The sequence below is a fragment of the Hoplias malabaricus genome, chromosome 18 (genome assembly GCF_029633855.1).
Source record: "Hoplias malabaricus isolate fHopMal1 chromosome 18, fHopMal1.hap1, whole genome shotgun sequence".
Taxonomy (NCBI): domain Eukaryota; kingdom Metazoa; phylum Chordata; class Actinopteri; order Characiformes; family Erythrinidae; genus Hoplias; species Hoplias malabaricus.
Window position 1 is genome coordinate 11,392,684 of NC_089817.1, and position 24,318 is coordinate 11,417,001.

General features: G+C 37.8%; 3 protein-coding genes across 6 annotated transcripts; 1 reads left to right on the plus strand and 2 right to left on the minus strand.

The window, feature by feature from the left end:
* Nucleotides 1–72: 72 nt before the first annotated feature.
* Nucleotides 73–8,484, minus strand: tpte (transmembrane phosphatase with tensin homology). 3 transcript variants are annotated; one of them, XM_066650702.1, is made up of 20 exons: nt 8,180–8,484; nt 7,894–7,952; nt 7,374–7,448; nt 6,212–6,289; nt 6,041–6,088; nt 5,799–5,957; nt 5,019–5,138; nt 4,631–4,730; nt 4,352–4,415; nt 4,197–4,261; nt 4,024–4,084; nt 3,856–3,937; nt 3,673–3,761; nt 2,562–2,623; nt 2,387–2,467; nt 2,202–2,307; nt 1,719–1,816; nt 825–920; nt 665–735; nt 73–552 (listed from the first exon to the last, which is right to left on the minus strand). In XM_066650702.1, the coding sequence occupies exons 3-20, from the start codon at nt 7,421–7,423 to the stop codon at nt 450–452; spliced, it is 1,533 nt and encodes a 510-aa protein (XP_066506799.1). In that variant the 5' UTR covers nt 7,424–7,448; nt 7,894–7,952; nt 8,180–8,484; the 3' UTR covers nt 73–449. The 3 variants fall into 3 exon arrangements, with proteins under 3 accessions (XP_066506799.1, XP_066506798.1, XP_066506800.1); XM_066650701.1 differs by having other exon boundaries at nt 7,374–7,453; XM_066650703.1 differs by lacking the exon at nt 7,374–7,448 and having other exon boundaries at nt 8,180–8,483.
* A 502-nt stretch (nt 8,485–8,986) lies between these two features.
* fgl1b (fibrinogen like 1B) lies at nt 8,987–13,861 on the plus strand. 2 transcript variants are annotated; one of them, XM_066651536.1, is made up of 7 exons: nt 8,987–9,050; nt 10,508–10,724; nt 11,109–11,268; nt 11,779–11,876; nt 11,957–12,045; nt 12,323–12,513; nt 13,305–13,861. In XM_066651536.1, exons 2-7 carry the CDS (start codon nt 10,607–10,609, stop codon nt 13,486–13,488), a joined length of 840 nt encoding a protein of 279 aa, XP_066507633.1. In that variant the 5' UTR covers nt 8,987–9,050; nt 10,508–10,606; the 3' UTR covers nt 13,489–13,861. The 2 variants fall into 2 exon arrangements, with proteins under 2 accessions (XP_066507633.1, XP_066507632.1); XM_066651535.1 differs by lacking the exon at nt 8,987–9,050 and adding an exon at nt 9,554–9,738.
* A 510-nt stretch (nt 13,862–14,371) lies between these two features.
* LOC136675022 (thrombospondin type-1 domain-containing protein 1) lies at nt 14,372–23,586 on the minus strand. The gene is made up of 5 exons (XM_066651395.1): nt 23,537–23,586; nt 21,502–21,622; nt 19,116–20,075; nt 18,276–18,437; nt 14,372–17,268 (listed from the first exon to the last, which is right to left on the minus strand). The coding sequence occupies exons 2-5, from the start codon at nt 21,557–21,559 to the stop codon at nt 15,821–15,823; spliced, it is 2,628 nt and encodes an 875-aa protein (XP_066507492.1). The 5' UTR covers nt 21,560–21,622; nt 23,537–23,586; the 3' UTR covers nt 14,372–15,820.
* Nucleotides 23,587–24,318: the final 732 nt, after the last annotated feature.

The window sequence follows — 24,318 nt, forward strand, 5'->3', positions numbered from 1 at the left end:
AACCTATGGAGGCCTATAACGCTAAACATCTGCTTATTATATAAAAAAAAAAAAAAAAAAAAAAAAAAAAAAAAAAAAAAAAAAAAACAGCATCTGAACAGTGAAGGCAAAGCCCAGTCAAGCTGTTTGTCCTCAATGACTTACACCAGGCAATAGATCTTACTGCAACTTATTAACCTTACTTGAAAAATGTCCCTTTATTTGTCCTTTGAAATTTAATTTGAAAGGATGTAAACAAAAACCCATAACTAGGTGCTACGTATGGTTAAGTGAAAAGTCTACAAATATTTTACCGTCTTGGGGCTCACAATTTAGCCTGTGTTTTTGCTCCCAGCACCTCATGAGCCAAATATTTATCACTTTTTACAAGAGTTGTGGGTTCCAGAAAATAAATGTGAATTTCTAGAAGGATCCAGCCCTGGGCTGTGATGTCTACATCCTCCCCCTCATTAGGGGTCACAGAATGACACAGTTATACCAAAATCCTCCAAGTAGATGTCCCAGGTTTTGGATTTATGTGGGTTGTCCAGTTCATCCCTTGATAGGTAGAGCCTGTGTTGAGATTACAACATTAAAATACAGCAAAGAAATACAGCAAAAAAATCTGACAGCCAACAAACCCTTCAGTAGATACTTAGTTGAGTTTTGATAAAGAAAATAGCACCTGTTGTTCTCTATAAACGAAGTGTTGAACCAAAAATAAAACGGACAGTCCTCATATCCTTTTGGAAGACCCTGGACATAGACATAAGGTGTAGAATAAATCAATTAAAACCCAGTAGTGATGCTTTACAGAAGAGACACAATTAAATCAGATAACTTACAGCACTGGATTCAAACATGACCTTCACATCTCCACAAACCACTGGCCCTTCTTTTAAACTGATCACCACTGCATTGTTTTCAACATCTGGGAACACCTGGTGAAATATTTATATAAAAAAAAAAACACAACGTTTGACGAAACGACAAAAGTTCTACATTCAAGGAGCATCCAGCGAAAATGCTTCAATTTTGAGTCAATTTCTAAAACGAGTTTACAAACCTGTGCCAGAATAAAACCATGATTTACACAAATATCAGTATTTATCTTTAAAATTCACATTTGACCACCTCCGGGGTGTGTTACTGCCTTGTGCCCAGTGATTCCGGGTAGGCTCCGGACCCACTGCGAACCTGAACTGGATAAGCGGTTACAGACAATGAATAAATGAATGAATTCACATTTATACAAATGCCCTGTGTTGGTCTGTGACACATTAGCTTGAATTGTAACGCCTAGAAATAGTGTAAAAATGTAAATATTTTCATATGTGTTTTGTTATTTAAAATAACGTTATTTTGTTTATATTCATTCATTATCTGTAACCGCTTATCCAATTCAGGGTCACTGTGGGTCCAGAGCCTACCTGGAATCATTGTGCGCAAGGCAGGAATACACCCTGGAGGGGGCGCCAGTCCTTCACAGGGCAACACACACACACACACACACACACACACACACACACACACTTTGAGTCGCCAATTCACGTACCAACGTGTGTTTTTGGACTGTGGGAGGAAACCGAAGCACCCAGAGGAAACCCACGCGGACACTGGGAGAACACACAAAACTCCTCACAGACAGTCTGGTTTAAATCTATGAGACCCTCTGTATATAATCTTCTGAAAGAAACATTGTTTTCACTAGCAGATTCAATTTTTAAGAGTGGACTTACTGCACAGTTCTCCTGCTTGGCACAGACACACTGAAACACCTGTTCCTTCCTCACTATGATCCGCACCTTCAGATCACTTCCATTCCCTTTCCCCACACCTGCATGACAGTTCACAAATCTCCATTGAGTGAAGCTTCTGTATTAATGTAAGTGACAGTAGCATATTTCTCCTTGATACAGAGATTGTGTTTTGACTGACACAGGGGCAAGATTACTCTTTAAAAGCTAAGCTAAAAAACAAAAAGATTTGATGTCAATATTTAGCAATATATTTTTAAATCCATATAACATGGAAAATACCATTATAAAGTGGTAATCAAGTACCAACTAGGTTTATGTACACAGTCATTATATTTTGTGCATATTCTTTATACTCCTTTTAAAATTATTTAGTTGAGTTTTTTTAAGCTAACTTCTGAAGCACAGTGTATACATCCCACATTCAGAGATCAAACTGTATTGTTTAATGCTTTATGCAATTACCTGCGATTGAGTGAATGCGAAAACTCTTTACTTTCAGGCTCTGAGGAGGAGGCAGCTGCCGGTCATACTTGTTCTTCATGACCTCATAGTACCCAACGTATCTGCTCTACAGTCACAGGAACAGAACCTGTCAAACTAACTTCTTCTGAAAACAGTCACAGTCTGCAAACGTCAGCATGACTCACCTGAGATGGAGTTTCCACACCTTGGAACTTGGAGCTCATGCTTTTGTCAGTGCGTCTCTCTCCAAAGTAGTCCAGACTATCCTGCAGCACACATCAGGAAAGAGAGAAGATAAAAGAGCAAGTCTTGACAGTCTAAATGCACGTCTCCATATGTTTTGCCATAGAGGTACAATACCTGTGCACTTTCAAACTGATCACTGTCAATCAGCCATGTACACACCATCGTCCCTGTGCGCCCTGACACAGCACAAACACACATTTTGATGACTTAACAAAAATCCATGAAAAATTCCGCTTACTCCAGATGCAGGTGATCCAATTAAACATGTTTAGTGTTGGTTCACATGAGCTATAAGGCTAATGCAGCTTACCAACAGGTAGAAATTATAGAAAGTGCATCCCTAAATCATCACACTAGCCTCAAAGCACTTTGAATTTTAAAGTAATATCAAATAATCAGTTTGTCTTGTCATTACATAATATTCTGATTATTTGAACTAAATGACATTACTAATAAAATTTGCAATATTATTTTACCTTATATTATATATACAGCCCAAACGCATCTGAAAATTTATTTAGTGGCACGCGTCATTTATGTTGCCAAAAAAGTGGTTTCAAGTGGTGATGGACTCCATAACCCCTTCAATGTAATGTTCAGAGAATGGTGTTCCCTCACAACTTGCTAGCTCTCTGGTCTGTAAGTGTACTGGAAACAGGTCAGTGTTTGTACGTGACCCTTGCTCCATAAATGGGAAACAAACTTAGTGTCTTGGTCTGAAATGGCTCCAGTGTCCTCTTGTTCTCTCAACCATGGCTGAGAAAGAGCATCCGGAGTGGTTTGGAAACCTCAGAATTTTAAAGCATGAAAAGAGATGAGGATATTGCCCTATTCCTGCCTTTAAGAGAGCAGTGGCTCGGCCTGTTTGACTTCAAGAGCTATTAAGTATGTAAAGGTAGGATGCAACTTCAGGCTGATATTTCTTGTGCATGCAGTAGTTAATTTCTTTTAATTATAATATTTTAATAATTTGATTTTAATCTTACAGTGTCAGATATTAAATGAGCAATTGTTTTTATGATTATAGATTCTGGCAAGCATGTGATGATATAAAATTGACGTTTGTAGGATAAGAGTTTCACCATGCTAAATAAAATAAGGAAATCTGGATAATAAACACATCTTTGCTGGTGACATTGGGAATAAGAGAAAAATATGTACAGTTCTAAGGAATGGTTTTGGATGAACTTGCAAGGTTTCAGAGGATTTTAAACAGTAGTGTTACCTTTTCCACCTTTGCAGTGGATGGCTATGATGTTACTTAGATCAGCAGCCATCCACTCCCTCACACTTGCAGTGTACCTCAGCATGTCCCTGAGAACAATAACAATGTGTTACAACTCAAAAAACTCATACAAATGAGTCATTAAAGGGAAAGCAGTCTGAAAAGTGGTTCCTTTATACTTACTCCAAAGATGGCACATTGTGGTCATCAATCATGACACGTTCCACTCTGTAATGGAAGAGTACTGGATCATAGCCTTTTTCACCTGAAAAAGAGAGAGAATGTGCTACTACTACTACTCAGAGTTGTTTAGTGAGACAAATAAATAGCAGTGCAACAGAGTTTACTTACTGCAGAGATTGTAAACTCTGTAATGATCTGAATGCTTTGTGTCCAGGAATCTGACCACTTCCTAAAACAGACATTTATCAAACTGATGTAAAATTATAGCACTGATAAATAAGCATTTAATACGCTAATAATTTACTTCTTGAAGTTTCCTTCCAACGAAACACTAGGCTTACTTTAATGGGATTTCTGTAGAGTGCCTGCTTTCCAGATGAAGGGAAGGACATGGCAATAACTCTGTCTGAATAAGCAAAGAGAAAATCAATATTTTATCATGAAGAGACATCCTTTTAACATAATTAAAAGTATAGAATATATACAGCAACGCAACCTGTGACATAGGTGAGATCCAGATCAAATCCATCCTTTTGGTACCGCCTTTTGTTTTCTGATACCTTTAAGAGTCACAAATATTACAGTGAGTACACAAACAGTACAGTGTTTACAAATCCACCTGAAAAGGATGATTCAACTGAATGGAAAAAAAGTAATTATAAAAATGTTGAACAATTATTTTTAAAATCATCTCTGCATCATATGTTGCATAATTGATATTTCAATACTAATATTATTAATAAACAATTCTAAAAGGCATATCCTTGAACCTCACCATTCTTCTGGTGACTTTCTCCAGCTCTTTCTTCTGAGAAGCTAGGCGAAAGACACGTACTAGAATAACAATTCTCATAGCCCTCAAGATGCTCACCAACCTGTTGATTGTAGCCAGAGCGGGTCATGTTAATTAAAAGACATGCCTGGCCAAGAGTTACATACAAGACAATGTATTATCTTAGCAGTCCAAACTAAGAAATAACAGCTAAAATATTACATTAAAATAAATGTGTGGGATATGCCTGCACTCCACTTTTAATAATACCTAAATGAAGAGGCCAGTGAGTTTAGAACATGCACTAAAAGGCAAACATTAACTAATTGTCTGATGACAAGAATACTTTTGTTAAAATTTAAGATGAAAACAGGAATATATTTAAGTGCACCTTGGAATCAAGTCTGCCCCAGAGAAGCTGCTGAATGTATAAACCATACTGACAACCAGAGTGATGATTACAATTAATGCATCAATGATGTTTAGCTTGGAGCTGAAGTACTTCTTAAATCTGGAACATGAAGAGCAAAAGAATTACATACATACTGTTCTTAAGCTGTCAGAAGTGTCAAGAAAAGAACTGTCCAAACTCAGTCTAAAATCCTTCCAGTTTTTTGGATGTTAGTGGGACAATTATTGTAACGTCAGAGTAAGTCATGGCACAGTGTTTGGACATTAATGTATGCTATTTGCAGTTGCAGTTTACACTACCATAACTAATTCAATAACTAAAAAATATTTAGAGTAATGAGAGAAGTGTAAATGTAAAATGCAATTTTTTAATGAAACTTCCCTTTAACTTCAGGCTAAAACTATTTCCAAGGAACATAGCTTCAAGGTACATGGCTTACAAAACTGTCAAACAAGTGTCACACTGGTCAGACAGGAAACTGCTGCCATTACAATAGTTCCTGCTACAACAAACTAGTGTCTTTTTGATAAAACAGCGCTTTCATTTTCTGGTTAGTATTAAATGAGGACATATTCATGAGTTCAAACTGGAAAAGAGCAAAGAATCTAAACTGTCACTGCAAGGAGATGAATTCTAAAGTTTGCACCGATTTTTCAAAATGTCTGCTTGCAAACATTAAAATATTTAACTGTATGGTAAAATGGAAATCAAGTGAAAAGAACATGCAGAACTATCAGAAACAAATGATCTCTCACTAACCCTTCTACATAAATCCTCAGCAGCACATCGATGACAAAGAAGAGAGAGATGACCAAGGAGATGATCGCCAGTGGAGTTCTTACTTCAGGAACGTTATTTAAGGATAGGTCAATAATGACCAACACAATGTCCACTATGATGAGCACAACTCCAAAGACACTAAAAAGGACAATACACAATAAATGTGCACATTCCATATACTGCATCGAAAATGGTAGTTTTCAACAAAGTGAATCACTCACCGAAACCCAAAGGACATTACAAAAGGAGCTATTTTTCTCCTGATGTGACTGAAAAAAAAAATGAAAGGGGAGATAAGTACAAAAAAATATATATATACAAGAATATTACGTTACATCTGGTCTATAATGTATAGATTAGAGAAGGTTCTGAGATCTAGAAAAGACACTTACTAGTACATTGTGTCTGGTTCCTCACTTCCCTCTTTGCCATCATCAATCTGGACTTGAGCTTCTTCCATTATAAAGTTCCTGGCCAATAAAAAAAAAAAGAAGAAAGTGAAGGGGAGAGAGAGAGAGAGAGAGAGAGAGATCCCCCCCCCCCAAAAAAAAAAAACAACCTCTTTAATTTTTATAACTATATGCCCCAAAGTTTTCAGACACCCTTTTAATTAGTAAATCCAATAAATTCTTCTACTTTTAATGTTCAGTATTTGAACACACATCACTTACATAAAGAAAGCACCACCAGTATGCTATGGAGGGGCCAAACATGATCCTGAAGTTATGAGGCCCAATGCAGAGTGCAGGCTCAAGGGCTATACAGTGAAATGTGTTTTCAGAAGTGATGGTGTTCAATTCAATACCTTTGGGGCAAATAGGACGTGTTTTGCCATCCTAAACTAATCAACCAACATCCAAGTTTTAAAACCTACTTTAAACTGTTTTCAGAAGAGTAGTGCATTTTACTGATGCAAACTCAGGACAAACAGGTAAATGGGTGTCTACAATCCTTAGGACATATAGTGCAGCCGGGGCAGCCCAGATCACTAGAATAACCAATGATTTTAGAAAATTTATCCACCTTAACTGTGGTAAATTAAAGTCTGGAAAATGAAAGTGACCCACAGTTTTTTTTTTCCTTTTTAAAGGACAAAATCCTGCATCTCCTGTTTTTCGTATATTTAAATTATTTAATCCAAATATACTAGATGTTCTTAACATTCTGTTCAGATTCCATGTGTGAAGCAATAGAAATACTTAAAACTAATTATAATAATTATTATTAACAATAAAAATATTTTCTTTTTCATTACAAACTATTAAAGAGATGCAAAGTTTTGCTGCATTAGTGAGACGTTAACATACTTGGCTCCGTATAGAGTAGGAAGTCTCATGTTTGGTTTTTCCCATCAGAGTTTGTCTTGTGCTCACCATGATTGTTTTATGAAAAAGCCCGTAAATTTAGTAGTGCAAAGCCGTTGAAAATGTGTGCATGTAAGCACCATGTTTGGAGAGGAAAAGCAATCTGATTTCGTGGCTTAAATGCTGAAAGAATAAAGGTCATTAGTGCTGGTTAAAAGTAAGTCATTTAGTTTAATGTCAATTCACTCACCCATTAACTTCTTTGGAATCCGGGCCAGGTTTAAAATGTACAGATGACATTTTTATTTATTTTTTTGCTTGTCACCTGTTCTGTTCCATAAGAAGAAAATCAGCAGTTATCCCCAATTTTAAAGGTGCACCAGGCAATTTCATTGCCCCTCTGTGTCATTAGCTCACCTACTGACAATCAGGTGAACCACAACCACAAAGACAGATCTGCCCTCTCAAATTCATTTTTAAAACAGTTGTTCTCAGGCACAGAACTCTCATACTGTTGCCATAACTACAATAAGTATTGATCATATTGTACAGTTAATTTGTTCTAGTTAGAAAATGGATTAAATTAAATAAAATCACCTATGCACCTTTAAATGTGATGAACCTTTCAGTTGTTATATTTGACCAAAATAAGATGGAAATGGACTGGAAATGAGAAAAAAATAAACATTGAATTTTCTCGAATCCCAAATCACCGTTACGACACATATCCATCCTTTTTTATCTTCTTAATCCTGAGAAAATACACTTACTTCACTTTATTTCTCCGTTTCCGTTGTCTTGTTAAACAATTCGGCGTTGAATTCGGGGCCTGTGGAGAGGGAAAGCATACAAAAATAGCATACATGCATCTTTTCCCTCAGGAATCTGCAAATGCAAGAACGTTTTAACGGACTTCACGGGAAAACTCTCAGGTCCGTGGTCTAAAGATCGTCTTTAAGTCTAAAAAATGAAGCTTTGAACATTCAGCTCGTAGTCCTCTGTGGTTAAAGCCAAATTACAGGATTTAAAATAGTGCTAAAGCAAACTGATACACACCAGTCAGCATCCGCGGAAGGTTACAGTATTCCCACTCCTTTTGTTTTCTTTGCAGTGTTTTCTTTTTTTCAGTAGATCAAAAACCAGCTAGACTTCCCAGGTATTAAATGCTCGGGCGTATTTTTGTCCAACTCTGTATCGCCATTCCTTTACTATGTTCTTCTGACAGTCCCGTGACTCGGGGATACTGAGGAAACCAGTTCAAAGGTTCATAGTGTTATTTTTCTTCCTTCTTTCCACCATTCTACTTATCCGCCCATTCCTTGCAAACGTAGCGGATTTTTAACTTCCTCGCGTACTCAGTTCTCTTCACCCCCACCCCCCATGGAAAAAAAACTGCTAAACTAAAACATATGGAGTTACAGACACCTGGAATATATTCTTCAATCTAAAAATGTAAAATATTTAATTAAAAACATTTTTGCTAAAATGTTGCAACATTTATGTCCGTCATGTCTAGTGGGCACACCACTGTCTTGCAAAACTGCTGAATTGCAAAACTGACTTTAACTGAAGTTATCAAAAACTGCTGGATAGACGATTCCAAATATTATTTTTGTTTTTAGTGTAAAGTTCCCTCACACGAAAGAGTTTAAAGAAACAGATGGAATAAAAATATATTTTTGTTTACATAACCAAACACTACACATCAATATTTGCTAAAACACATATCTGAGATAGATAGATACTTTATTGATCCCAGAGGGAAATTCAAGATAATCTGTAACAATGTCATACTGTTCTTAGCCCTTGGGACTGACGTGAATACTGCAACTTGGGTGGTTAAATCCTGCAGTCTTATTGGCTAATTGAATCTCGCGACAAATAGGGCTAGATGAATCCTCCATCCTCTTCGGCTAATGTAATCTGAGTGAGTTGAACCCTTCAGTGTGCTTGGATAGCTAAATCCTACAATGTACTTCGATGGCTGAATAGCTATCATCTGACTTTCTGAATCCTGAAATGTTATAGGCTAGACGAGTCCTCTGATCAGCTTAATTACGTGATCTTGAATATATTAACTGGCTATTAGAGTTCTCTGATTGGCAAACTAAATCCTGTGATTAGACAGTAAACAAACAAGAGTGTCCAGTTCACATGTTTATTTATTAAGCATACCTACTAGATAAAGCCTAGTTACATTAAAAATAATAATAATAAAATAAAGCTCTAAATATACATTCCTTTTTTGGTCAGGAACAGAGGGAGAGGCCAGTGGAATGAATGGAATGGGAAATGGTGAAACACTTTCACTGGATTTAATATAGACCATGCGTAACAAAGTGCTCCTATAAATAATGGAAATAAAAACACAGAAGGTGTTCACACCTGATTTCTCAGTGAGCAGAAGACGTGTGCTTGCTGTGTGCTTGTTTCAGAAAAGCGTCTACTACTGCTGGATTATTAACTAACTCGACGTGGATTTGTTTAAGCTGTTAAAAAGTGTTTAAAGCTAGTTTGGATTTTATTTAATTGAATTGTTCCTAATTTTAGTTGTCATGTTAAAACTGATACTCTTTTTGCTGGTTTCCTCTGGGCTAGTGTCACCAGCTGTCTCGGTAGGTAGTGCTCTTTTTTTGTTTATGATTGAGAAGTATTATACATTCATGGAAACTGACATAAAACATGTTTTGTTTTAAAGGTAACATCATTTACAGAGAAAATCTTTTCTAATTTTATTCTATTTAATTTTTGAATATATTTCAGAACAGTCCTCATGTTTAATTTTTTTAAATATATTTTAATTTTTCATTATAGTAAAGTAAAATAATAAAAAAAATTAACCAAAATTTAAAGGAAGCTACAAGGGAACGTTAAACCTGCATTTAAGTATTTGCAAATGAAGAATATTTATAAGGGGTTTGTCCCCCTTTCCTACAGTAATGGCATCTACTTTTCTGGGAAGCCTTTAGAGCAGATACTGGAATCCTTTAAGGCTTTTATGATCTTTAGACATGAGAGGTCAGGTAGTGATTAGTTCTTGTTAACACACAACAATCCCATCTCCAGAGATCCAATCCAGAGAACACAGGTCCATGTCTCCATAGCCCATTGCTGAGGGGCTTTATATCCCTCTATCTAGCATTTGTGATTGAATATGATGAAGTTACGCTTTTGTAGTGTAATTTTGTGAATAGGTTGCATTTTGTTCATGTTTGTGATTGGAGCTTGTTTAAACATATTTTGTACAATTGAATGTCTATGCCTACAGTGGGTGTATCTTAATCTAGGTAAGTTCATACAAAGAGTATGTGTAAACCTTTGGACATAAAATGCTGATTATGAAATGGAAAAAAATATTCCTATGCTGTGTGTTTTGTATCTGAGGGAGATGAGGATGAATGTAGTCTGGATTTGTCTGAGTTAAGAGTGAATATACAGAAGCTTGATAATATTCTGTTGCTGGGAGAGTGGAAATTGGCACACATGCGTGCCCACCGCCGTTACAGACTGCAGCACAAAGAGGAACCATGGAGGAATCATACAGAGGCCATGAGCCCAGTGCTGCCCAGCACAGCAGGAAACCTGCTGGTACACGACAGAGGTGAGGCTTTTAGTGTGCTCAGAAAACTAAGCCCACTGTCATACATCCGTGCTTGTGTTTAACACATATACACATTTTACACATAATTATTTTAACATGTTAGTTCTGGAAAACAAGGTTGTTTTTAATATCTCAATTCTTATTTTCATCTCATGAATATATTTTTTATGACAATGCAATATTTAATAAGTTTATTAATTAGGACAAGCTTAAGATTCATTAAAATATTTACTTAATATTTTAAGAAAACCTGCTAAAATGTACTTGGTTTCAGTGAAATTATGTAAGAGGACTCATGGTCCTCTAGTTTGTTTATACAAAACAGATTTATATTTTGGCAATATAGCTAAACGGTAATATGTGGTGTTTTATGGTCCTCTACAGATTGCTCTGAGCTGTTTGACAGAATAAAACCAGAGAGCGGGTTCTACCGTATTAAACCTAAACCAGGTCTCGAGCCTTTTCTGGTTTATTGTGATATGGAAGATGGAGCAGGATGGACTGTAGTACAGAAGCGTCGCAATGGAAAAGTGGATTTCAACAGGTTATGAAAAATATTGCATTGAGATTGTAACAAAATAGACCATTCAAAATTGTTATCACACCTTGTTGAAAACAAAATGGCTCAAAACCAGATTTTGCTGTAGTGAACATTTCCCCCTAGTGTGTTAACAGAACTTGTAAATTACAATGTTGTTTAGCAGTTGAAATACAAATAAAGTACATATGTCTACACTAAAAATGTATAAGTTTGGAACATTTTTGCACAATAGCGGTAATTTTGAAAATTGCCATTCTATTTACTTACAAAGCAAACCAGCTCATACCTAGTAATAATAACACGTCCAGTTCTGAGGACATACAATTTAATACTAATATAGCAATTTTTCAAAATACACTTATATGCATTCTCTTTAAGCAATATTCCAGAATTGAGTATAGCAGCTACGTTTTTGTGCCAAACAGACACTTATGCTAATATATAATTATTGCTTTTTAAAAACTTGTATTGACAACTGCAAACTTAGATATATTATGCTTGATTTATTTCCAGAGAGTGGGAGGAGTATAGGAATGGGTTTGGTCATTTCATATTAAATAACGATGAGTTCTGGTTGGGCAATGAACGTATTCACATTTTGATGAATAGAGGTGGGTTCTTGCTTTTAAAGTATAGTTGCTTTTCATGACCATAAAAGAAAAGAATTAACTTTATATCAAATATTTTAAAGGTGAAAACATAATGAAGATTGATCTGATGGACTGGAATGGGATAAGATCTTATGCAATGTATGACAACTTCAGAGTGGCAGATGAAAAAGTAAGTTTTTATAAGCACACTATATGAATATGTATCTTATTATACAAACAAAGTCATGCAGTGCCATTGATTTGAAGCTCCAAAACTGCCTTAGTTCTAATAGTTTCCCTTGTGGAGAATCATCATCACCAATGTGTGAATTTGTGACCTTCAACCTAAATCTATGAGCATTTTTTTCTAGTTTAAAATATACATGCTCCAGTTCATCTGTAAACTTTCTTAGATATGTAAAACTTGGTAATCATGAATATAAATTCTCTACCTTCCCCTTATGCAGGACAAGTACCGGCTCTACTACGGCATGTACAGTGGCCGGGCTGGGGATGCTTTGTCTGGTGGGAGTAACATGGTGGAACAGTGGTCTGCCTCACACAGTGGCATGCAGTTTAGCACCAGGGACCAGGATAATGACCGCTACCTGCAAGGAAGCTGTGCCAAAGAAAACAAAGGAGGCTGGTGGTACAACAGGTGAAATACAAAAAATATATCAACACATAAAAGAGTACTGAAGTATTGTAAAGCCCCTCAGCAGTTTAGAAACATAAGGTTTATGCTAAGGGCATTTTTCATACATGATATCTTTAAAAATATTGGTTTAAAACAGGTAAACTATGTGTATTAACAAACAGCATATATTCTCACTGTCACACAATATCCATGAAATTAAATTTTTTCTTGCTTTTTAGTTTTTTTCTGTTATTTAAAAGCTTTTGTTATCATTAGAATATTTTCCATCTCCATTAAACTTTAAATTTACAGTGATTTATTTTTTTTTATTTATGTCATCATTTTTGCAAGTATGCAAATCCATCCATTACCAGGCAACTACTCATTTTTTTGTTCAACCTATTTTTTGTGGCGTATTAAAGAATGTTGCCACCTCAAAAGTTATAGTAGTGTTTGTTCATATTTCTATTAAGATTATTATTTTTTGCCTGGTCCCCAACCATGTGTGTCCTTCACTATTCTCTCCCTATAGACACAGATCACATTCCCATGGGTGTATTGCATGGGAGGAATTTTGGTTGTTGAATGTGTCTTGGAAAAATGGATGTGTTTACACTGCTATATGACTCCTGAAGTGGTTTGAGCGATCAGATTTTTATTTGTTTTAAAGGCGTCTTGTGTGTGTTTACAGTTGTATTTTTACGTGACTTGGCTTTTTCCAGATATAATCCTGTTACTCAAGATGGATGAATGACCAGGAGTAAAAAGGATCTAAATGAATGATTGTTAAATGCATAACTGTTGTTTGGCAGGTGTCATGCTGCTAATCTGAATGGAAGGTTTTATCGAGGGGGAAAATACACTGCCAAGCATGACAACGGAGTGGTTTGGAGCACCTGGAAAGGGCTGTGGTACTCCCTCAGGCACACTACCATGAAGGTGCGGCCTGCATCATTTATGGACAGTCTGGGCAGTGGAGCAGGACCAGAGGCCTAGAAAAAACCCACTGTCTCACATATCGTCGCTGTCCAGTTAAAAACATCCATCTCCAGAAATATTAACCTCACAGAAGAAGGAAAAAACCTTCTTACCTTTCAATGGATATCAGTGTAAATATATTTTATTCCAAGTAATTTTGGAGTATTTCTATTGGTTGATGCATCATGAACTTTTCACACAACATGAAGGAGAGTTCCAATATAAACTACAATATATGACTTAAATCAAAGGGGACTTGGTACTACAGTCTTATACTATATATAAGGGTATGTTAACAAATATTAATAAAATGTAGAAATGCAGACTGAAGGAGACTGTTCTTAAACTAATATACACTGTCACTTTAACTTTTCATTTGGAAGGTCTTTCCTGAAGCATGTCATTTTACCTTCCAACAGATACTCTTTATTGTGCATGGTAAAATAAACAAGCATTAAAACTCTATTGCCAATCTGAGAAATTATTTATGATTACTGCATATTTTGTTTATATAACATGCTTCTGAACATTTGGAGGTATCCACAGCAGGGCCAAGCGCGCTGAAAATGAAGATTTCTTAAAAATAAAATAAATAAACAATAATGTTCAAAGTGACAAAACCCTATAGAATAATGTACCCACTGATATCATCTTGTGCTATTAAAGAGAAACCATTCTCACTTAGGCATTAGCAGAAGCAAAATTATATTTAACAGAAAGCAAAACTTAAAGTATCTGCACACACCTTAATGACAGTTTGCATCATTTAACAAAGTTTACAAAATATCTATTTAGATAGTATTCCTAACTACTTAATAGCTTCACTTTATCTCTAATATTTGTACATTATAATCTGCAAAAATAAACATAAATTACCTACACATACAAATGAAACAATAAAGTTTATTTACATTAAAACAATACATTACATTGCCTGCTGACATTCCATTTTCCAGTGTATAAACATTCTCACATTTCAAACTACTAACACTGCATGGTGTTTTATTATGGATTCTAATGACATTTTTTTTGCTGTTACAGATTCTGCAAATGTTTAAGTTGGTATTAAAATAGCATTAAAAATGTTAAAAACAGGAAAAAAAATATTTCAAGATAAGTTAGTCATATAATTTTAATATAAGAATTTCTTCCAAAACCATTTTATAAAATATGCTTCCTTATACTTTAATTTGATATGATCTAAGGTGCAGCTGATGTTTTCAAATTATGTGGGGAAAAATTTAAAATGAACTGTTTTTTCAGGTTTGCCAAGATTTTCAGAGCAACGATATCATAATCATCCCTGGGTTAAATAAATAATATATGTATATGACTCATAGCTCAGATTAGCTAGGATGTGGTAAAAGGCAGATGAAGCTGCTACAATATCACTTAATATCATATTATAAACTATACTTCATACTATGCACTCATGGGAAAAAATGTCATTAGGATTTTGTTAGATTTTGTTAATGTTTATGAGCATTTCAGCAATCATTAAAATCCAACTTTATCCACAGTCTTATTGGACCTTAGCTGCCACTGTTGTTGGTAACACAAGCTAAGCTATTTGAGGGCAAATATGTGGACAACATATATATGGATGTATGTGCTCTTTGTCATTTGTCCTGTAGTTCATCCATTAGCCACATAGATTTGAAAGAACTCACAATTAAAAAAATATATATATTTTATATAATACCCATTCCCATTAAAAACACAGACAAGTTTCGCTTATGTAAACCTAGAGAAATGTACACGTTACCTTCAGTCCATATAATGATGGTAATAATACATCTAACCTCTTGTCATTTGGTGCTAGTAAAAAGAACATAACATAGCAATACAGAATTACATCCATCATTTTGACAGATTTTACCTTCATATATATATTTGTTTTTGTGTTGAAATTAATAAATATTGAACAAAATATTGAAATACTGTAACATGTGACCTCTATCTGCACCAGCTAGCTTGCAAGAAAAAACTTGCTCTCATGTCTTCACTCCAACCTGAATTTATTTTTTCAGATCCTTCTGACTCCAGGTTAATTTCACTCTCAAGCACTAAGGCAAGTAGGTATATTTACAACAGGTTACACAGGTAGTGATTGTTAAATTTTTCATTTTGGCCAGAGTGCCTCAATAGTTATTTTAAACTTAACAGTAATTCTTATTTGACACAATTCAACATTAGTGGTTATTCTATCAAGGACCTATTAAATAAATGATCTTTGTTAACATAAGCTCTATTTATATGCATTTTCATATGCATAACTATATTCAAGCTTATGGGAGTTCACCTCAGCAGTATGTGGAGTTCCTGATCCAAATGCACTACATAGATAAATTCAAGTGAGTCTATGACCTCTCATTACCTCAAGCCCTTCCTCTTCTCTCAGGTATCCAGAGATGTCCATAACACGTTTCTCATCCTCAGTCAGGCCGTAGGAGGAGTTGCTGTAGTCTGCAGAGAGTGGAAGGCTCCGGCACCGGCTCCTGTGCTGGTCAAAGCTGGAGAAGGTTGAACTTCTTTGCCGATGGCTGCCGGCTGATGAGTTTGCTTCTCGAAGCTTCCTTGCCAGCATGTTCCTCTGGATGGGTGATGGACCCCTCTTGCTCCAGTTCTGTTCTGCCCTTTCTGCTCGATCGATTCCAAAAGATGGTGCCCGACCTATGGTGCGCCCGCCGCCTAGGGGATCTTTGGCTGGCGATGAAGTCCCAGAGTTAATCACTGATGGTTTTGAGAGGGAAGGTGGAGTACCTACCCATGGTCGCCGTCTTTGATCATTTGAGCTTGCTGGTATCCTATATTTCGCCTGAGACCAGTCCTCCAGCTCTGGGATAGGATGATCCCAAGCTCTGGTCCTGCAGCTACCCTCTGGAAGCTGTCGTGGTGCAACCTGGGTCATGCTTCTCTCCCTAAAGGGATGAGGTGGTGGCAGATGCTGCAAGTTTGATGCATCATTGAAGCTGGAGGTCCTCCTAAAATATGGATTCTTGGAGCAATCTAGTCGACTGCGCTCCACCATTGCCACCCAATCTGCGGTGCGCTCCTGTCGCTGTTCCCTGGTGCTAAAAGCAGACTTTGGTGTCCCCAGTATCAGGTCTACCTTGGGGCCTAGCCTGTCAGGCAGAGTGGCTGAGTTTTTGTGAGGCCATGTAGGCTCAGGGAAAGGAGATTTGTGGAAATGACCAAAGGGTTCTTCTTCGCTTTCCAGTTCCTGAGGCACTGGTGTCAAACCAGCAGATGTGGAGGCTGTGGCCTCCAGCATAGTGTCATCAATAGGACTCTGGGAGACATGATAGACCTGAGTGGCCTCTTTAAGTCCTTTCTTCTTCATTTCTTTAAGCTGCTGCTGGGCCAAGCGATAGCCAAAAATCGGAGGCAGAATTTTTTGACCAGAGGGGGACATCCGCTCAGGGTCTTGGGCTAAAGGCAAGGGCAGGGAAAGACTCTGCTGACAGGCCAGTACACCTTTGTCTGATGCACAAACAGGGTATGTTAGACCTTTCTGAGTTCCAGTTGCCTGTAGACTCTCAGAGAAACTTGGTCTCTGCAGACTGTGTCCACAAATTGAAGCCTCATCTGAGTTCTTACGGCAACCAGGAGAATGCATGGATTCACGTCGCACTGAGCTGCATTTGGGAGTGCGACATAGTTTCCTCCACACTGTGATGAGGATGGTGATCAGGATGACAGCCAGACATAGAGAGATACCAACCATCACCATCATATTTCCCCCCAGATGAGTTTTCCCCACAGCTGGAGGAGGTGTGAATGAAGGAGGCAGGTTTTCTGCAATCCATAAAAAGGTCCAAATTAGATTCCTCACGCCACAGAGCTACAAATACACATGCAGCACTTAAAGAGAAAGAAACGTTGTCTAGTTTGTGAAAGCAATCCAAAAGAAAACAATAAAAGACTGTTATATACCACTGTGCAAAACCTGCAGTTGTGTAAAAGCAGAGTTGGGAAGTAGCCCAGAATATCACAATCAATACTATACTTTAGCATGTATTTCTATGGTTTCTATGATTAGCTTTATTTCATAACCTACCACATTTAGCATTTTATTAAATCACTAGATCATCTTTTAAATTTCTTTTTGATTTTTATCCCAAAGTATTGCCAAATTTGCTTCCCAAATGTTACTCTCTGCCAATTCCACCCACCAACTAGCATGCATCAAACACACAATACCACCAAAGCCAAGAGAGTTGGGCTAGCGTGTGCTTCCTCCAAAACGAGGCCTACGTCCACTTGTCCTAACTGCCCCCAGTGCAATGTCACTGGACAGCATCAACGCACAAGAGGTGATCACCTGGCCAGATCGATCATGCCAACCACAAAAGCACATGATGGCTAGCACCTAGCTTGTGTGTTCAGGGGAAAAGAGGGTCATCATATCCAACCAGAAAGCAAGGCCATTTGTGCTCACTAGGACTCCTGGCATCAGACAGATGAGGAATCACAGATAATCTAACCCACAATCTCCAAATAAGAGGCCCAAATCTTAGACTACAGACCCTCTTGGGAGCCAATCTTATGAAATCTAAATATAGGTTAAATCAGAATCACTTGACGTATTTATTTGAAAATGTCTCCATTTCACCAGCGATTGTCAGTTTAGACTAAGTAAGATTTGAAATTAATAATCATTCATAACCACAAATCTAGACATTCCCCATCCACATCCTTAAGTGTTGTCCCTTTATTTCCATTAAGTGGAAAAATATGTCCAAGACCAGTCTAAATCCCTGCCTGGGAAAATAACTTATTTAATATTAGCTATTATGGCTTACCTGTGCAGTCCTCCAGGGAGCATAGGGATTGCTCTTTAACCATGCCTGTGCACTGCATCCCACCACCAGAGGGCAGCAGACACTCACGCACTCGCTCTCGGACACCTTCCCCACAGGTCACGCTGCATCCACTCCACGTCATCCAGGGGCCCCACATCTCCACTAATAAATCACAGACATGATCAAGAAGCACTGAGCCATATTATTGAGACCACCTCCTTGTTTCTACATTCACTGTTTAATCTCTCAGCTCCATTGACCCTATATTAGCACCCTCTATTCAGGTTTTTGCCATTTGCCATTTGATATCTATAGATATTTTATTTTATCATTAGCTATGATTACAAATGTCACCAATAAATACGACCTGTGTTTCCTGAAATATAAATGAATGTATGTTCGATATAAAAAGATTTTTTTAATGTTTCAGGAACAATATTGAGAAACTTTACAATTTGCTAACATTTATATTTTCCTTGCAAAATTCAGACACCACCATTCATTTATTTAAATATCAAAGAGGTTCAAGGATGTATTAAAATACTTTTAACAGTACTGCAGTAAACCACACTGATACAAAAATTCAACTTAAATATTGTGTATGGCAGTTACCTCAGTGGAAAACAATCATGATTTGTTCATTAGAATCATGGTGGGCCTGGAGCCTACCTGGAATCACCTGATGAAAGGCTAGAACACACCGTGCACAAGGCCACCATGCAATCACAGTGCATCACACACTCAACCAGTCAATCACACACTCACGCTTATAGACACTTTTCCATAACCAGTCCACCTACCAACAAAGTTTTAACATATAAAAAAATTCTCATTCCTCACCAGCATTCCTCTGCACAATGAGGCAGGTGTGTGATGCAGGAGTCTGGCTGTAGATGAGCGCAAAATCAAAGCAGTATTTATTCCTGCCGAAATCAAAGATTGAGCAGTTAAACTCAGTCTCATTCTCGCCCTGGCTGAGGAAGTTGAAGGCCAGTGGTGAAGGGCTTTTCTCTGCAGCTGTGTTGATCTCCTTATACAAAAACACTTTGCCCATGGTGACTGTGCATGGCGGGGAGAGCAGGCGGACAGACACTGTCCCCTCGCAGCCATTTCTGTAGATGTTGTCCACCAGAAGCTTGTAGGAGAAAATGCGGGACAAGTAGAGTGGCCCTGAGGATTTGATGTCCTGTTGGGAGTGGTGAGATTTGAGAGCCACTTGAATGAAGCCACGTTCTGTCAGTTGGGATGCACACTCCAGCTCAAAGTGCTGGGATTTTATGACTTTGATATTTTTCCTTATTCGAATCTGAACCTTATCAATGGTGTTCTTTCCAATCTGGTTGTGTTCCAGGTAACTGACCTCCAGGTAGAGGTTTGAGGTCTTGCTAGTGGAGCAGGCATGGAAGTAATCGCTTGTGGACAAAGTGATTTGAAATGCATCAGAGCTGTGGTTGTCGCTAGCCCGTTCTACTCCAAGGTGGAAAGTGGGCCACTGGACCCTCAGTATAGGGCTCCACCACTGGACGGATGTCCTGTTTGACAAGTCCTGCTGAGCTGTATGCTCTAATTTGAAGCTGAAATTTCCCGCATACAGGAAGCATGCGCAGTCAAACTCCAGCAAGCCCTCTGTCTTATTGGATGGGAGGGGCTTGGTCAGCACGGTTGCATTCTTATCAATGTCCACCAAAGCCATGTAAAGGTCACGGTCTGTGATGTTGCCAACTGCACTGTAACTGACAAAAACACTGGCATTGCTCAGAGCAACATGGACCGAGGGCCACAGCTGGAGACCGGCCATTGCTTTAAAAGAAAAAAGATAACGTTATCAATGTAATAAGCAGATTTCTTAAAAATAAGTCAAAGAAAGGGCTGCCAATTCTGTGGATTTCCTGAAAAACATCTAAAATATTGTTTTCAAACATACACAATTTTTTCCATTGTCCTATTGATGCTAGTGGGCCAGTTGTTCCCTGCAGCTCAAGTGATGGAGGGTAGTGTAGGGTGACCAGATCTGAGATGCAGAAAAAGAGGACACGTCTCGGGGGGTGATGGTGATGAGCCCTCGCCCCTTGATGCCATTGTATGCTTAGCTGAACCTATGTGCTACGTAAAACATGGGGATTTCTTTTTTAATTCATCCGAGAACTTACATTTATGTTTCGGCATAGCTGCTCGAGATGAGGGTAGGTACATGAGCTTTGCCTGACGTAAACAAGGACTACTGACGTGCAGACTGACAAATTAAATGTTTACAGAGAAGGTTATCGACCAATAACGGTAGCTCTACAGTCAGACCGTGCAATCAGAAGATTTAGGCTACTTCACCACGCCCCCTTCTCACTCAAGCGAACCAATTGGAGTAGGGGAGGGCGGGACTAGTTTGTGAACGAAATGCTTCTCGAAATTCTATGTAAACACCAGAAAAACAAAATCCCGGACGTTTGTGAAATTCCGCCCGGACATTTTTTTAAGTCTAAAAAAGAGGACATGTCCGGGTAAAAGAGGACGTCTGGTCACCCTAGGGTAGTTTTAACAATGGCAGTAATAAGTATTAATCCTCAAACAGAGATTGTACTGACTGAAGTAATGCACAGCCATAACCCTTATTGAGGATCATATTTTCCATAATTTATTATACACATGTTTCAGCAGATAATTCCATATCTAATCAGACACACATGTTGAGCATTCACTGCTCTACATGTAATAAGGTGCAGTGCCTTTTTTTTTGGACACAACACACTTTGTGTGCACTTGCCAAATCTCTTGAGAAGGCATTGTGAATTATAAATGCCGCTAAACGTAGGTCACTTCCTGAGAAAAAAATACATGCAAGGGAAAAGCGGGCAGGAAAAGACCCTCCCTACTCTTCCTCTGAGTCCGAGCCTGCTCCAGTAAAAAGAGCCGATTCTCATTGGCCTCTATGTAAACTTCAATAGCAGGTGGAACAATGATGCAGCCGGACGTGAACGAATCCATGCGCTGATAAAGTGATGCATTGAATTTACACAAATCACATGATACATATCATGCTTACATCATTAGCTTTTCGCAGTAGCTAAGACTGTGTAATAGGTTTTTACTGAATTTAACAATTAAATCTAATGGTTCCTCTTTTTTTAAAGTGTGAATGCCATTGACCTACACATCACAAAAAAAACTTGCCTTTAATACCTCCTTGTTTCGTTAGTTATCACATCATATAGATTAGACAGTGTCTGCTTACCAAATCCCATAATCAGCATCAGCAGGAATGGGATCAGCGTGGTGAAACCCTGTGTCATTCCGATGCATGTGTCTTTTTTCTCTCTTGCTCAGCATCACCTTCATCTGCCATTCAAACAGCCCTGTGAATAGCGTTCCATTACCACAAAGAGCAGAAATGAGCAGAACAGCTACAAAAGTTACATTTTTAATGAGAACATTTTGAGTGACAAAGAATAATTGAAAAAATATACATAAGATCCATAGATTAAAATGATAAAAGATATATACAAAATGTGCCAAAATTTCAAAGTCATATTTTGTACCAGTAAAAATGCATCGTAATATGAATAGATGATGTGTATTTCATCATTTATAACCATTCCACAATTTAATATACTGTTAAATTAATTATACAGTAGGAAGTGTGGAGACTCTTGCTTTGAGTGCATCTGTGTCTACTGGACATTCTCACACTGCTCTGGTTTAATGTCATTTCCACAGTTCAGTAACTTTAGTGACTATTAGGCATAATTATGTAGCCAGTGCTCTTCCAAGCTTCACAATCAACTTCAGAATGACCATGCCAATATTTCAATACTTGCATAAACCTGCTGGCTGACTGGGTGTTGTTCGCAGAAAACATTATCATTCACTTTGCACTTGTAGCTATATAGGACCAACTCCTGTTGAAATTAACATCCCCAAATCATGACGCTTCTTTCTCTAGACATTTAAGGTTTGATTCTTCCAAGTTTTAAGCCAAACATAATGTTACATCTGTCTCAATCAATTAAAATTGTTCTTAACTGTCACTAAAGGGAAATCTAGAGCAGTTTTGCTCTGTCCACAAAATGCACCCAAATGATAAGATGGTGCTACGCTTTACGTAGCGAATAGGCATTTCAGACTTCTCATACCTCCTCACCAGTGCTGGACCCATTTGAGATTGCAAAGAGCAGAAAAATGGAGTCAAAATATGACGACAACAAGAATAGAAAAGAAACAAAACAAAGAGAAAGTGACTAAAAGCCAGCTTTTCTGCTCCTTGCTGCTCAGTCCTGGGCACCTCTTGCTTGAAAGTTAACAAAAGCACATTCTCAACCGTGGCTGAAACCAGTCGTTCTGAACAGGGCTGTATAGGCAGGTCTAGAAAAGCGCTGTGCTGTTTGATCCATGTGGTATTTTGACCATAACACATCACAGACATTTCAATAAGGGCTGCATTATCTTGTGGAGAAAGTGGCATTATATAGTCCTTCATATGTTGAAATACACATCACATACAATGATCACTCTGAATGTAGTTTTCCCCTAAATCTGATCTATATGGTACATGCAGATTTTTTCTGGACATATTTGTCCCATCGCTTTTATATAGTGACCAGTGATATAAAGTAACAATTCACCTGTTCCCAGAAAAAGAGAGTGGGATCATTGAAATACAATAGTCAAAAAAGTCATTTGCTGATAACTGTTCCCTAAAGATCGCTAAATATTATGTATATTTGCATAAAATTAAAATCTCACAGTAAAATGTTCAGAGGAAATCTTAAGACATTAAAAATAAATTAAATATATATATTATTTCACTGGTCTCTGTAGCATAGCAGTTTGGACAGCAAAATGCTAATCGTGTAGTTTCATTTTCTGCTGTTATTACGTTGTAATTAAAAAATCTGAGAAGCTTGAAATTTGCTTGATTTATCGGATTCAACAACGGATTTGTCCTTTTTTTTTCAAACTGATTCAGCGCTGATTTAATTAATTACAACCCATTTTTACATAAGAATGTATATAAGAATACAGCATCCATCTATAACTGCTGCTCTTCTGCGCTTGAATAAGTCTGGCTCGAGGAATAGATTCAGTCAGATGTGTCCAAACCAATGACTCCAACTTTCCAGACAGAGCTCTCTCTCTCGTTCAGCGCGTCAGCATCAGCTAATACTCCCTCCAACAATATACAAATCTGCTAACTGCCCTACATCAAACATTCACTCTTTATACTGCCCTCGGTCTTCAACGGTCTGTCCTTAAGAGGCTGCTTTACTCACAGCGTCGTTGTGCTGAAGCAGGAGCGGCGCCTAACGTGAGGACTCCGGGCTGATCTCGCGCTGGAACCGCGCGCAGCAGACACAGCAACGGATCCGTGCACGAGCCTAGAATTGCGTGCTCGTGACCGCGCACTCCCGGGCGCCCCCTGGAAGTGGTTGGCGGAGATACATGTACAGATAATGTATGTACAGATTTAATTATCTGTTTCAAAAACCATTACAATATGTTGATTAATATTTTAACATCTTCAGTAACTCATAGTAGATGCGGTTTTTTTTTTAAAAGCTATTAAATACATACATTTTTGAGACCCACAACATCACTCTTATGTACATTTCTCGAATACTACCCTTAGTAGAATAGATATTTCTGCAGAAATTCATCCTGATCAGTGGGTCCACAATTATTTAGCTCATAGCAGGAGCACTCACTAGACAGGGTGGCAGTCCATCACATGGCATCCCACACTCACCCACCTTGACACTCACACCTGTGGGCAATTTCACACAACCAGTAGACTTTCTGAGGAAACTGCTGTTACTTTTTAAAACAGCAATATCATGGAGTCACCCCTGTGCTGTAAGTCTACACATGCTGCTGCAGAAGCTCACTAAAGACTTTACCGAAACATGTCTCTGCAAAACTGGTTTAATTCACAGATTTCTGGAAGTTCAATTATGTTAAAGTATGTCTGACAGGTAAATTGTGCTGTGGCTCCGGCACATTTCCAGTTACGCTGTACATAACACGGAAGTACGCTGCAGGTTAAAGTTGACATTAC